Genomic DNA, 14180 nt, shown 5'->3' with positions numbered 1-14180 from the left:
ACATGAATTAAAGAAGACTCGCACACAGATGTATGTCACTCAGCTTTACCGGAAACTTCAGTCTTTCATTGACAGTTCGTGCCCCCTTATAACCGCAATTACCAATACAATATTGTATCATTGGTGTATGTAGTGCTTGCAGTGACTGCTGTATATATATTATATAAAATAATAACGTTATTATTATTGTTATAATTAGTATCATTATTATAAAATATCTACTAGCTAGCACTATAGTCAAGTCAAGTCAAGTCATTTTTATTTGTATAGCCCTTAATCACAAAGAGTCTAAATGGGCTGCACAGGTTATTGCACAGACTATTATTACAGACTATTATTAAGTTTGAGCAAGGAAAAACTCAAAAACCTCAACATGAGGAAAATGAAGAAACCTTGAGAAGGGACCGCACATGTGGTAATCCCCTTTCAGGATGGCCAGGCTGCAATGGATGTTGCAATAACAAATAATACACAGATATTGTAAACAAAAAATATAGGTTATTCATATGCTATAGAGTAGAAGTGTGTTTTAAGCACTATAGTAGGCATTGGCAGCAAACAATTACAATTCTCCAACAATTACCTGACCTAAACTCGCTATTCAAGTACAAAGACCCCTCGCTATGCCACCCTTCAGTGATCGCTGGTTCACTCCTTTGCGGGAAAAACATTTTTATTTAAAAAAAAAAAAAACAGCGGATGCTTCCTGCACCGTCGAGGAATGTTTTGGGCCACCAAGATTCAAGCTGATTGGCCAGCACCCCTTGACTTGAGATTGGCCAATTGATAACATAGCGTATGTCATGGTGTACTGTGACTGTACACCTGTTTTGTGTTCTCTCTGCATCTCCCTGAGAAGAGTTTGTGTCCCTCTTCTATTGTCATCCCGCCTAAATCATACGTCTCTCTCTCTCTCTCTCTCTCTCTCTCTTTCTCTCTCTCTCTCTCTCCGTCTCTCTCTCTCTCTCTCTTTCACTTGCTAGTTCTAAGTCGACAAGGCTTTTAATCAAGGTGCGTCCCCAAAAACAAAAAACATCGACGAATTTAAAATTCACACTAGATTTCAATTTGTTTTTTCTCTCTAACTCTCAGTCAATAGATCAAATTGTCCTTTTAATGAAGGTGTGGCACAATGGCACACACATAAACTAATTTAATATACCATATAACTTAAAAATCAAACTGTTTTCTATTTGTTCTCTCTCTCTTTCTGTTCCTCTCTCTGTGTCCTCTCTCTCTCTCTCTCTCTCTCTCTCTTTCTCTCTTTCTTTCTCTCTCTCTCTCTCTCTCTTTCTCTCTCTCTCTCTCTCTCACTCTCTCTTTCTCTCTCTCTTTTAGTAGGCAAGTCCGCTGTAATAAAGGCAGACAAAAAAAAAAGGTGCGACACTTCTTCGCGGATTTTCACTCTTCCCTGGTGGTTCTGGAACCCATTAACCACGAAAAATCTAAACCAGATCACCCTTTCCAGATATGAAATGTGGACCGCACACCCGCACATTCCTAATGACGTCCATGGTCCAGTCAGTTATTTTAATTGGCTTGCGGCCTACAGTGATTTTGAAAAGGTCTGTTTCTGAATGTCTGCTAAAATTCTAATACATTATTTCAGGTTTTGTTTTGTTTGGACAGTTCATTGTTTTTTTGACCTCTCATTTGTTTTTTACTTTTAACCTCATTTGATTTGACTCAACAAATTCTTGAAAACCCACAAAAAGCTTTAATCATAAGAATATTACACAAATTAAACAAATTATTCAATTAGTTAACCGAGGCCAGTCTATGTATGCAGTGTGTTGCATGCGGACACCAGTCACGTGCGGTCAGGGGAGGCAGGTGAGGATGCGTCTCACCTGTCATCATGGACATACAAAATTAAAAATATATTAAATGGATAGATAGATAGATAGATAGATAGATAGATAGATAGATAGATACTTTATTCATCCCCGAAGGGAAATTCACATTTCACAAATGGTTACTTGTATTCAGTGTTTAAGTTCTTTGTCGTTTAACTTCACTATTTTTTATTTAATTTTTCAAAATCATGCAATTTTCACACTGTATTATGAGTATTCTTAATGCAATTATTATGTTACGTTGTCACGGTTGCCATGGCGCCCAATTGGCCCCGCCCGTGTGGCGCCAGCTGCGGCTCGGTAACAGATTGGCTTTCTGTCTATTTTAAGCTGAGCGCTGTCACGCTTCCCTTGTCAGACCGTCAACGAACTTCTGCCCCGCAAGACCTGGGTTTCAACTCGGTCCTGTTCTTGTTGGTATTTCCTGTCCGGTATTGTTCCCGCTTATTTTGTCCTGTTTAATTTGGTTTCCATTTTTGTTTCCGTCTATTTTTGTTCTGTTTATTATTTACTCCAGTTTTCGTTCCCGTCTATTTTTTCCTGTTTATTTTCGATATCCTGATTCATTATCTATCCTGTCTGTCCTGCCCTGTCCGGTATCGACCCCATCTGTCCGATATCAACTCGGGCAATTGAATAGAATAGAATAGAATATACCTTTATTGTCATTGTTACAAATTGGAATCCATCTCGTCAGTCACTGGCTTCCTCTCTTTCCACGCCAGACTGCTGCCTAACGTGCATGACTCCCCATTTCCCGCAAAATAAGAGGCTTGTGTGAGAATGCCGCGCGTTTGGGTCCTGATCCTGTTCTGGTTCTTGACAAACGTATAATGTTGCTGAGTGTCTCCTGATGCAGAGAGAGGCATGCAATTCCCCTGCTTCATGGGAGAGAGCAACAGTGAGACCAAACATTCTTATTTGTTGCACATCTTAGACCCAAACAACAGAATTAGTGACAGCATTACCAAGCTAACAGCAGGTTAAGCCATTCAAGTCTTTTTTTTTTCTTGTTGTATGGACTTATTATCATAATGGAGGATTACCTATGTAGAGTGATACCTCTACTTACAAATGTCTCTACATACAAAAGTTTCAGGTTACAAAGTACCTAAATGTGAAAATATTCCCTCTAGTTACAAACGCATTTCAGGATACAAAGTCAAAAATACAGTACGAACTGCCATTCTCCGCACCCACAGTTCTACCTGGCAACCGATGCATATGCCTGAATCCGGCATGGCCTTTATGTCCCCGGTTAAAGTTAAAAGCTACATGAATATTTTTTGGGAATACTCCTTTATTCTTTGTTTTTTCACTTTATGTGCCTTTCGTTATATGTTTAGTGTGCAGTAATCTAATCTGAACATGTATCTGTTTCATATTCTGATGCTCTTTTATGGGTTGGTCAGTTGGTTGATCCCAAGACGAGCGCTCTAACTCCTGAGCTAATTGCCGCCCTATTAGCATTTACATTCAAAAGGCGTCTCGACGTACAAATGTTCCAGTTTACAAAGCTACTCGCAAAACGAATTAAATTTGCAAGCAGAGGTACCACTGTATTGTATTGATGCTTTAATCCAATAATAGAAGTTGAGACAATCCAACGTTTTTCTATGCTGCACTTTCGATATCCCTTTCTTGTTCTTCCAATAGATGAAAAATATGTAGGTATGTTTATTTTTTTAGATATGACTTGGCTTCACCAGAGACGAACGTCAATAAGTGAAAAAAAAAACGAATGAAAAAAAAACAGGGACAAACAACAACATAGATGGCGCTAGTACACCCTCAGAGCTGTACAGGGGCAATATTACAAGGGGAAGTAAAAAAAAAAACATCTCGCGCATGCGCAGTAGGGCCAACTGTTTTCAAACCAAACCGCGGGCAACATTCTACAAAAAAGGAAAATACTGCAGACATCTTTTGAAAAGATTTTTTTAAAAGACAACAAGCTACTAAAATGACAAGCACCTTAAAAGGAATTACCCTCAAGGGAAGCGCGGAGCTTGTGGCTGACTTCTTTTGTATGTATTTATCCGTCGTAGCATTGTTTTTTTAAACACGCATGCTACTAAGTTTTTTTACTCTCGAGGATAACCTAACCGACTCTAACAATGGCTGATCCTTTCAAACCTTCCCATCCGTTTTATAATTACAGTTTCCCATGCAAAACCGAAGATAATACTACGTTATGTCCTGCTTGCAGTTATTTGACGTAGCAGGCCCTGGCCTTCGGCAACGAGTCTCGTTTTTTCTTTTTTCCGAAACGTATTGTCGAAGCTTTGACATTCGTATCTCGGGGTTGTAGGTCACTCTTTTATTCATATGCAACTAGGTCTAGTTATTTTGAATTTGTTGAATAAGAACCAGGTTTTAATGAAGGATACATTGCAAGTTGGAACGGGAGATCGACAGACTGGTCGGTGCAGCGTCTGCCGTGATTCGGACCCTGTACGTGTCCGTCGTGGTGAAGAGGGAGCTGAGCCGAAAGGCAAAGCTCTCGATCTACGTACCTACTCTCACATATGGTCATGAACTGTGGGTTATGACCGAAAGATCACGATCCCGGATACAAGTGGCTGAAATGAGTTTCCTCCGCCGGGTGTCTGGGTTCTCCCTTAGAGATAAGGTGAGAAGCTCAGTCATCCGGGAGGGACTCTGAGCAGAGCCACTGATCCTCCGCATTGAGAGGAGCCAGTTGAGGTGCCTCGATGGTTCCTAGACGCCTCCCTCGAGAGGTGTTCAGGGCATGTCCCACTGGCAGGAGGCCCGGGGGATGACCCAGGACACGCTGAAGAGACTATGTCTCTGGGCTGGCCTGGGAACGCCTCGGGATCCCGTCTGGGCTTCCCTTTTAAGGCTGCTGCCCCCGGATAAGCGGAAGACAATGGATGGATGCATTGCAAGTTCTGAACTAGCATCACGGCTTATCTATGAGGGATGATACGTTTTCTAATGAATAACAATTGTCTTTATTGATGTTAATAATAACTATGTAAAGATGGTTTAAATCAAAATTAAACTTTGTGCTCCTGGATAAACGCATAGGAAATACTTAGAAAAGAAAAATACCATAAAAAATAAAGTGTGGGTAAACAAGCTAACATATTTATTATTTCTTATTGGGTGGCCAAAGTTGTGAGTGCATCGTAACTCGAGTGCAATGAATCTCGTGCAACAGCATTTAGCAGCAACAAAATTCTCAAATAAGTTAATAAATAATAATTAAGCAAGATGTATTTTTTTCACTGGGTTGTGCACTTGTTTAGGGGGTGAAGGCCTTGGGAAGAAACGGTCTATGAGCCAGTTAGTCTTTATTTTAATGGATCTTGTAGGGCCTACCAGGAGGCTGAAGGTAAAAGAGGTGGTGACTAGATTAGTATTTTCTTATGTTGTCTGCCCTGCTGCGGTATCGCAAGCTGGTATTGCCTTTCAGACTAGTCAAGATTTGCTTGGCTGTGTTGATGACTCCCTGAATCTTTTTCTGTCTCCTATTGTTCTCCCAGCATACCACATCATGACTTTTCTATGTATGTATTTTGCTTATTCCATAGCTTATGGCATCAACAGCATATTGTACCAGCGCGGCATTTATCCTGCCGAGAAGTTCACCAGAGTCAGTCAGTATGACATGAGCCTCCAAGTCACGTCGGATCCCGAACTAAAGACCTATCTCGAAAGTGTTGTGTCACAGCTCAAAGGTTAGTAGACGGAATGGAATGTATTTTCTGATTTCAAGTGTGTAGTGTTGCTTGGCATCCATAGTGGCAACAATTCAATTGGTTATGGACTCTTGTCAGCATTCCAATGATGTATAGCCATGTTAGCGTGCACAGTCATCTTATTAATGTCATAGTTTCGCTGAGATTCTGATTACAATGGTTGGGTTTAGTCTTTTCATCTTCTATATTAATGTATAATCACATTCGGATAATCCGATTGTGTGTACACCCAGTTTCCCTCATCTGCGATATTTTAATGCCCCATAGTAGGTGCTACTTGTAGAACTGAGACAAATGATGCACTCAAACTCTGGCTCACTCAGTTAAAAACTTCTTGTGATTTATCAGAGACATTTCCATATTATTATCTGCCCCAAGGTGAAAATGCTACTGGTGTATTAATTGATTTCCAGTGCACTCCACAGTTGTATTTATCCATAAATAGTGTAAGTCTCTTATTTTTGCTCACCACGTACAAGAAAGACCTGTAAAAACACGAGACAGAGCAATGGAGTTCACTTTTGGAGTGGGGAGGTAACAATCACGGTACTTAAATGTGGTGAGTATCATTCATTAAATAATCTGCTACTTATTGTCAAAAGTTAAATGCACAAGATGTCTATCACGTTTCCCCCCCTTCCAAGCACATAAATCCCAAACAGCATATATACAGGGTTATTCATTTGTCTCTTGGCATTTCAAAAATTCATGTTGCTTCGGAAAGCCAATATTCCGTTTTTCGGAGTAATGCCCCATGTTAACATAGTATATGACATTCCACCTGAAAAATAACTTTTGATATTTCCCAAACGCCGTAGTTTTTACCCATAGAATTTTATGACACGCCTGTGGGTGAACAGTACAGTCGGGTTCTGGGAGAGTGCCGCTGAGCTGACTTAGTTTTTAAAATTGCCTTTTCGTCCCTCGTTTTGCAATCTCTCTTGAACGGTTCCTGCGCTCAATGTGCTGCTGCGGCAGCCCCCCCAAAAAAACACAACTCTGCTCAGCAAACAAATACACTCGTAACACCCATCAACCAATTAACCAAAAGTTTTAAAAAACAAATTTGATCCAATTTTGAGACCCTGGCAGGGACCAATGAGACCCTGGCAGCCCGCTAGTTTTTTTTTTTCAATGGATTGGGAAACATTGCACTAAGTGCTCTATTGTCATTTTTAGTTGCACTTGGGTGTGTATGTGGAACTAAGGTTTCCCTTCCATCTAAAAATGATGAGTAGTTCTCTCGAAGGTTTTTTTTTTTTTTTTTTTACAAAATAATCTGGCAATGAGTGAGATAAGGACAATGGCTGTAAAAATTCACAAATGCAAAGACTGTTGGCTTGCCATCATTCTTATTCTAAAACGGTGTTACATAGGCTGACTGCAAATCTTTTACAAATTAAGCAATAAAGGGATGCCACAATTGAAAAATGCACTGTCCTATTGCCTTTAGCTTTGTTACCCATGGGGGAAGTCTAGCTCAAGCCTTTCAACCTTTGCCTGGGATCAATTGTATTTTGTTTACACGGGATGAGAGTTGGAATTTCCTTGTTGTGATTTTTCACCCGAGCGATGGTTTAAAGGGATTCAAGGCTCATCACATATCCTCATAAAGTGAAATTGAGGTAATTAACGAGTTGAAAAATTAAGCTAATATCAAATTAACTGACACTAATTGATCCCTTTATAGTTGGTTATAGGAATGAGTGGAGAGGTGTTGTGAAAGGATAGTGGGATGTTTGGATGCGTTCTAAGGGATGGACACGAGTATGTATGATGCGGCAGGGGTAAACCAGTGCTGTTGAACAGAAGGGTGTGTTGTGTCACCCTGATGCGAGTGACATGGCCGCTTTCCTTTGCAACGTTTCATTTGGAGTGATGAAATCATTACTAACTTGGGTGCCAAGGTGCTTAACTTGTTTGGGCATTTGGGTTGGCCATGGTCAATAAAATAAATTTATGTGTATTTTTTGCTTTTCCTTTTTTTTATATTCTTTGTTTTTGTGTATGTTTTTTTCTTGCTGTCGGTCACCCCTCTTAAGTGATATGACCAGGATAGATAGCTAGATAATGTCAATTTTATATTCCTTTCAATTTGTAGTCGTGTGTTTGTGTGTGTGGTGTGTTACTGGGCTAAAAATCACGGTTATTTATGGCTGGATGTTAATTACATTTCCTTTTGTGAATAGGTGATTGCATCTGATCACATGATGATTGCACCTGCAAGTAATTCCTCATTGCCCCATAGAAAATGTAAATGTTAAAAAAACTTTGGTCACTCTCTTAGACAGTTAATGACTATTTACTAAAAGGAGCTGTCAAGTTTTTTGTTAAAGGTGCTGTCTCAATTGGCAATTTTAAAGGTCAAAAGAGGACGGCAGTAGCTCAGGAGGTAGAGCGCTCGTCTGGGGGATCATGAGATCGCAGGTTCGAATCCCGGCTCCTCCGTGTTACATGTCAAAGTGTCCTTGGGCAAGACACTGAACCCCTAATGCCCCCAATAAGCAGGTTAGCGCCTTACATGGCTGCACGGCCGCCATTGGGAAATGTGAAGCACACTGTAAAGTGCTTTGGGAAGTAATTGACTTGAAAAGCGCTATATAAATGCAGATCATTTCATTTCAGGACGGAAGTTAAAAAGGCACTAAAAATGTTGGTTACCAAATCTCATTAAATCCTAACAAATGCCCATGTTTGTTGGCGTAGAGTGGCTGCTCAACTGCACGGTGCAAAAGCTAGTATTGGTGGTCACATGCCTGGAAACTGACGAGGTTTTAGAGCGCTGGCAGTTTGACATCGAGTGTGACAAGTCGGCAATGGAGAACAGGTGCGTACTACTATTTTCAATTGACTATGAACCCACTATTAAATTGAAAATGATGAGATATGTTTTGTAAATGGATACATAAGATGTGATTTTATCTGTGGTGCTATTAAGTTTCAACCGGTACTATTTGATGAATTTATCTTTTACATTACATTACAGTACATGTGAATGAACTTGCCAGTAGTCATCTTTTAGACCAGGGGTGGGTTAACGTTTTGAGTGGTGGGCCACGTAAGATCAAATATGAGGTGCGTCGTTTGAAGTGTCCTTAAAAAGTTCAAAGTAGATTATTTCCTTTATAAAGTATGTGTCAACAATACCCAACAGTATAATATTTCTCCACCCTGCCGATCTGCTCTTATCTTACATTTTTCACAGCTTTTTTGGACCGAATAAAAAAAAAGACTGATTTTCTCAATGAAATACCTCGGCAATGCATTTGGAAAAAATATATTTTTTCATGCAAGTGTTATTTAATTCTTCTATTCCCTTGTGGAAAGACCATTAATTTGGCTCTCAAAATCTTCAAGTAAAAAGTATTTATTTTATCTATTAATATTTATATTACAATTATATAGTGTTATCCCCCCTATTGTTTATTTATTATTAGTATTATGCCCACTAAATTACACAATATGCATTAATTAATAGTATATAGGCAGCACGGCGGCGCAGTGGTTAGCACATGTGCGGCACAGGTCTGAGGTCATGAGATCGAACCTCCTGTGTGCAGTTTGCATGTTCTCCCGGTGCTTGCGTAGGTTTCCTCCGGGCACTCCGGGTTCCCTCCCACATTCCAAAAACATGCATTTCAGGTTAATTGACTGGTCTAAATTGTCCCTAGGTGTGAATGAGCGAGCAAATTGCCTGTCCCTGTGTGCCCTGCGACTGGCTGGCAACCAGTTCATGGTGTCCCCTGCCCACTTCCCGAAGATAGCTGGGATTGGCTCCAGCACCCCCGCGACCCTACTGAGGATAAGCGATGCAGATAATGGATGTATATATATATATATATATATAAATATAAAATATGCCTATTTATCTTGATTGTCTTTTTATCTTTTTTCTCTTATGTCTATTACATGTTCCACCCTCTAATGTTTCACAATGTTGATATCCATGAAAATAAATGACCCTTAACATGCATTATTTTCCCATGGAATTTGATGAATCGCTTTAGAAATAGAATGAATAGAAAAGAAAATTAATTCCAAATGCAGGACATCCATCTATCCATCCATCATCTGCATCGCTTATCCTCAGTAGGGTCGCAGGGTAGCTGGAGCCCATCCCAGCTATCTTCAGGAAGTGGGCAGGGGACACCCTGAACTGGTTGCCAGCCAATCACAGGGCACACAGTGACAGACAACTCACTCATTCACACCCAGGGACAATTTGGATCGGCCAATTAACATAACATGAATAAAATTACATTCATGCTTTGTGAAAAACTTTTTTTTTTTTTTTTTTATGGAAGAGGGGGCAAAAAGAGGGACACTAGGGACAAGACTGGCACCAAACAAGTTTCAAGTTTCCACAAGAGGGCAGCATACATTTACTTTAATCTTTTGAGGAAACCGTCTCACTTCAAATTATTTACTTGGCAAAGGAATGCAACGAGATGATGACAAATTTTGATTTGAATAAAGCAGTTGATTAATACTGATATGCAATAAGATACTGTCAGACCAATGCCAATTGTATTGTTTTTGCTTTCATGGTGTATTTCTCATGGCTGAAAAAAGTACACTAACACGCTGTACAAACATTTAAAGAACAAAATAAACAATGTTAAAAGTAGGTATGTTTAGCAACGTTATCATAAAAAAAATAGTAAATCCAGAAACATGAACAATATTATCAGGGGTATCAAAGGCAAAAGGACGGATAAAATGTTGAGAAAGAGGGAGAGGCTGCTGACCTCTAAAACAATGCAAAAAATACGGAAGCTAACATCTTACGCCTAAAACTAAATAGGTGCTTGGGACAGGCTGACGACATGTAGTCCGAAATCAAAGAAAAAAATATGCATGACTAGAATAAAAGTACTATTTCTTTGCAGTGCTTTAAATTTTCCAATGTTTTAATTAGGCAACGTTAGATGCCAATGCTAGTTGTTAATACTAGTTGCGAATGCTAACAAGCAAGTTACATCATCTGCAATGTCAGCTGCTTAAGAAAAGCTAATTGTCGCAGCTAGCGCCCCTTAGAGCAATGACTACAGATACCTAAGCTAAAGGGCTAACCGGTAAAGCTAAATATGTTCTCACTACTTTTTTTACTCGCTGACACCATTTTCTGGCTTGTTTCATAATTGCAGCCTTCAACTAAATTTAATCTTTTTGGGGGTTTGGGTTAGCGTTTGGACTGTACTTGAATCAGACCTAATCTTACTTTCACCATTTTCATGCTACAATAACAAAAAATGTTGTTGACGTGCATTGTCACCAATGTTCCCTCTAATTTTCCACGGTCTGAGCGTTCACACAAAGTCGGTGAGCAACGCTTGAAACAACAGTGAGCAACAGCCATCCCAAATGTGGCAACTAATTCATTATCAAACATGTCCAAAACTTGACATCACGTTTCATTTTGCTGAGTTTCCGGCAATGCGAAATTATTTTTCACTTTTGAATGAATTGACTAATGTACGGTTGCAAAGGTTGCAGGGCCTACAAACGTCATTTGTTTTTACAATTCTTTCACAAGATTTCCATTTCTTCTTTTTCCTGGCATCTTTTTTCGCATAATATTAACATTTTGGGGGGCTTATTTAGTCGGTTGCACGATACACAACTGTATTTAATTACATGTTTTAGTGGAAGTACAATGTTGGCTACAAGATTGACTTGGTATAATTGGAAATTATTTGAATGCAACACAAACTTTTTCTGTTTATTATTATTTTTTCCCCTAAATTTTTTAAATTCCTTTAAAAAAATCTCATTGTGTTTATTTTTCCTAGCTGTTACTTTTTTCTTTTTGTTCTCTATTTACGTTTTTCCTTTGTTTTTTTCTTTTCTTTTTTCTGGCTTTTTTTTCTGAATATTTCCTTTTTTTTCTTCCTTTTCTTTTTTTCTCAGCTTTTCACTACTTCTTCATTTTGGTATTTTTTTTTTGTTCTATTCTCCCTTCCTTTAAGTCATTTTGTGCCTAATTCTACATAATATTTGGTCATATAGGGATGAAAGAAGCAAAAACAACCTGAAGAGCCGTTTAGGACCCGAAAGAGCCGGTTCCTTTTAGTGAGCTAAGGCCGAAGAAGCCGGTTCTTGAAAAACTTTACTCAACTTCGTTCTACTCCGACCTTGACATCCAAATACCGCATTTAGAACACAACGTCAGGGGAACCCTTGTATTTTTACCATGCACTGTAACTTTGACTTAATTCCCTTCTTAATTAGCAATTTCGAGCCCTGATTTTTGTGAGCTGGCTAGATTTTCTTGTGCGCGGAAAAGCTCTTAGCAGCTTAAAGGGAACATTGCGCTGGATAGATTTTCTTGTGCGCTGAGAATGTGCGGGCAGTGCGCGATTGCGCACGCTCACAGCTTAGAGGTAACGTTGACTGTCACTATCCCAATCCGCCCTCCTTTCCCATTTCCTTTTACCTAATGTCTCCGTGGCCCGAACACTTTGCTAAAAGTAAGATAAAAGCTGATCAGCGCTGTTGGAAAATATATTATGAGGGCTCTTCGAACTTGGTAGGACATTGTGAGTTCATACTTAAAAGTGCAAATATTCTACTGTCAACGTTTTAGAACACCTGAAACAATGCACCCCATCGTTAAGTTATTATTTTTGTGGTGCTTTGCGAACTTGCATTTTCAATTATCCATCCATTATCTGCACAGCTTATCCTCAGTAGGGTCGCGGGGGTGCTTGAGCCTATCCCAGCTATTTTCGGGCAGTGGGCAGGGGACACCCTGAACTGGTTGCCAGCCAGTTGCAGGGCACACAGAGACAGACAACCATTCACTCGCTCATTCACACCTATGAACAATTTGGACCGGCCAATTAACCTGACATGCATGTTTTTAGAATGTGGGCGGAAACTCACGCAAGCACGGGGAGAACATGCAAACTCCGCACAGGAGGTTTGATATCATGACCTCAGAACTGTGCCGCACACGCACTAACCACTGCGCCGCCATGCTGCGTTTTTAATTTTCCATTTTTTTTTTAAATTATAAAGATTAATGATAGATGTTGGTGGCCTAATTTAGCAAAAGAGGGTTGAGTTGACTTCCACAACTGAAAAAATAATGGTAATTTCCATCATTCAATCAACTTAAATATTATCTTAGTGATGATTGGATTGAAATATAATCAAATGAAGTACGAAAATCTATTATCCAAAAATCACCTCATACATTAATGTCTCAAGATCGTCTCAGTGGCTGTAGAAAACCTTCTGGCAGGCCGGATGTGGCCCGCGGGCCTTGATCTTGACATAGATACCCATATCTCAAATACTGGTATATGATGCTCATTGCTCACTATAATGCAAGTACGCATCTGTTCATTAGCGTCCCTCGAGAAAAGCCCATTCAAATGATCCAGGGAGAGATCCGCTCGGTTCTGCGACAGATCACCGCCTCCGTGACCTTTCTGCCCCTGCTGGAAACGCCGTGTAAGACTATTCGTCCATCCAGTTAGGACAAGACTTTATTTTACTGCCAGCGTTTCCTGATGTCTTTTCTTTTTCTTACGTTCAGGCGGCTTCAACATCTTGATCTACACCGACAAAGACCTAGCCATTCCCGAAAAGTGGGAAGAGTCTAGCCCCCATTGCATCATCCAACCGGAAGAGGTGCGCCTGCGCTCCTTTACAACGAGCATCCACAAGGTGTGCAGCATGGTCACTTACAAGAAGACGTGTCCACTTTAAACATTCCAAGCCTTGGATGGGCATCAAGAAACATGTATAGCATTTTTTTCTTCATATATCTTGTATAGCTTTACAATAAATCAAAATTTGTACATCCAAAACGACCTTGGACTTTTTGAGAATCTGTAAAGCAATCACAAAGGTAAGCCTCAGTTCTACATGTATTTCTCTGTTCTTTTTTTAATGAACTACTGCGGGGGTCAGCAACAAGCGGCTCTGGAGCTTCATGCTACTCTAGCTTCATGCTACTCTTTGGCCCTTCCTAGTGGTTCCCTGGTGCTTTTTCAAAAATGTGTGATCACGGAAAATTACATGTTTTTTGTAGGAAGACAAATACAGCATTAACATTTTCCAATGAATAAATATATATATATATATATGTACAGTATGTGTTGCCTTCCTTATAAGGTTTATACAAAGCTTTTGATCTTTTGAAGCTCCAAATTTGTTTTTGGGGGGGGTCCAACGTACCTTGTTGCCAACCCCAATACTGGAAATAACTTTTCAGAGGTGTAGGCAAAAAACAGGGTTAGTACGTGTGCTTGAAATCTTTGAAAGTGTTTTAATTTAAATGCTGTTTTCAGATTGATAAGTGTTGTAAATGCTTGAAATGATTACGTATCAATTATGGACATTTATTAATGAGCCCTGAAAAAATTAAGGTACTGTTTCCTAGTGGTAAAATATAATGGGAGGAACTGAAAATACATATTACATAGTAGTCCTTTTTACACAGCACCTATATGGGAAGAGGTCTGTCTCAAGAACAAATATATTCACAATCTACTAAAGTCTTGTCTTGATAAATGCACATGCAAGATTAAAAATTGAATATGTAAGTTGCAGATATATTTGTACGTCTGCAAAACACATGGTACACACT

General features: G+C 39.6%; 1 protein-coding gene across 1 annotated transcript; it reads left to right on the top strand.

Moving 5' to 3' along the window:
* Nucleotides 1-3696: 3696 nt before the first annotated feature.
* mad2l1 (MAD2 mitotic arrest deficient-like 1 (yeast)) lies at nucleotides 3697-13398 on the top strand. The gene is made up of 5 exons (XM_088347583.1): nucleotides 3697-3883; nucleotides 5414-5560; nucleotides 8288-8408; nucleotides 12936-13039; nucleotides 13125-13398. Exons 1-5 carry the CDS (start codon nucleotides 3820-3822, stop codon nucleotides 13295-13297), a joined length of 609 nt encoding a protein of 202 aa, XP_088203709.1. The 5' UTR covers nucleotides 3697-3819; the 3' UTR covers nucleotides 13298-13398.
* Nucleotides 13399-14180: the final 782 nt, after the last annotated feature.

This window comes from Urocampus carinirostris, chromosome 11 (genome assembly GCF_059441175.1).
Source record: "Urocampus carinirostris isolate Australia breed hairy pipefish chromosome 11, RoL_Ucar_1.0, whole genome shotgun sequence".
Lineage (NCBI taxonomy): Eukaryota > Metazoa > Chordata > Actinopteri > Syngnathiformes > Syngnathidae > Urocampus > Urocampus carinirostris.
Note: the sequence above shows the minus strand (reverse complement) of the source record. Positions and strands in the feature narration are given on the sequence as shown.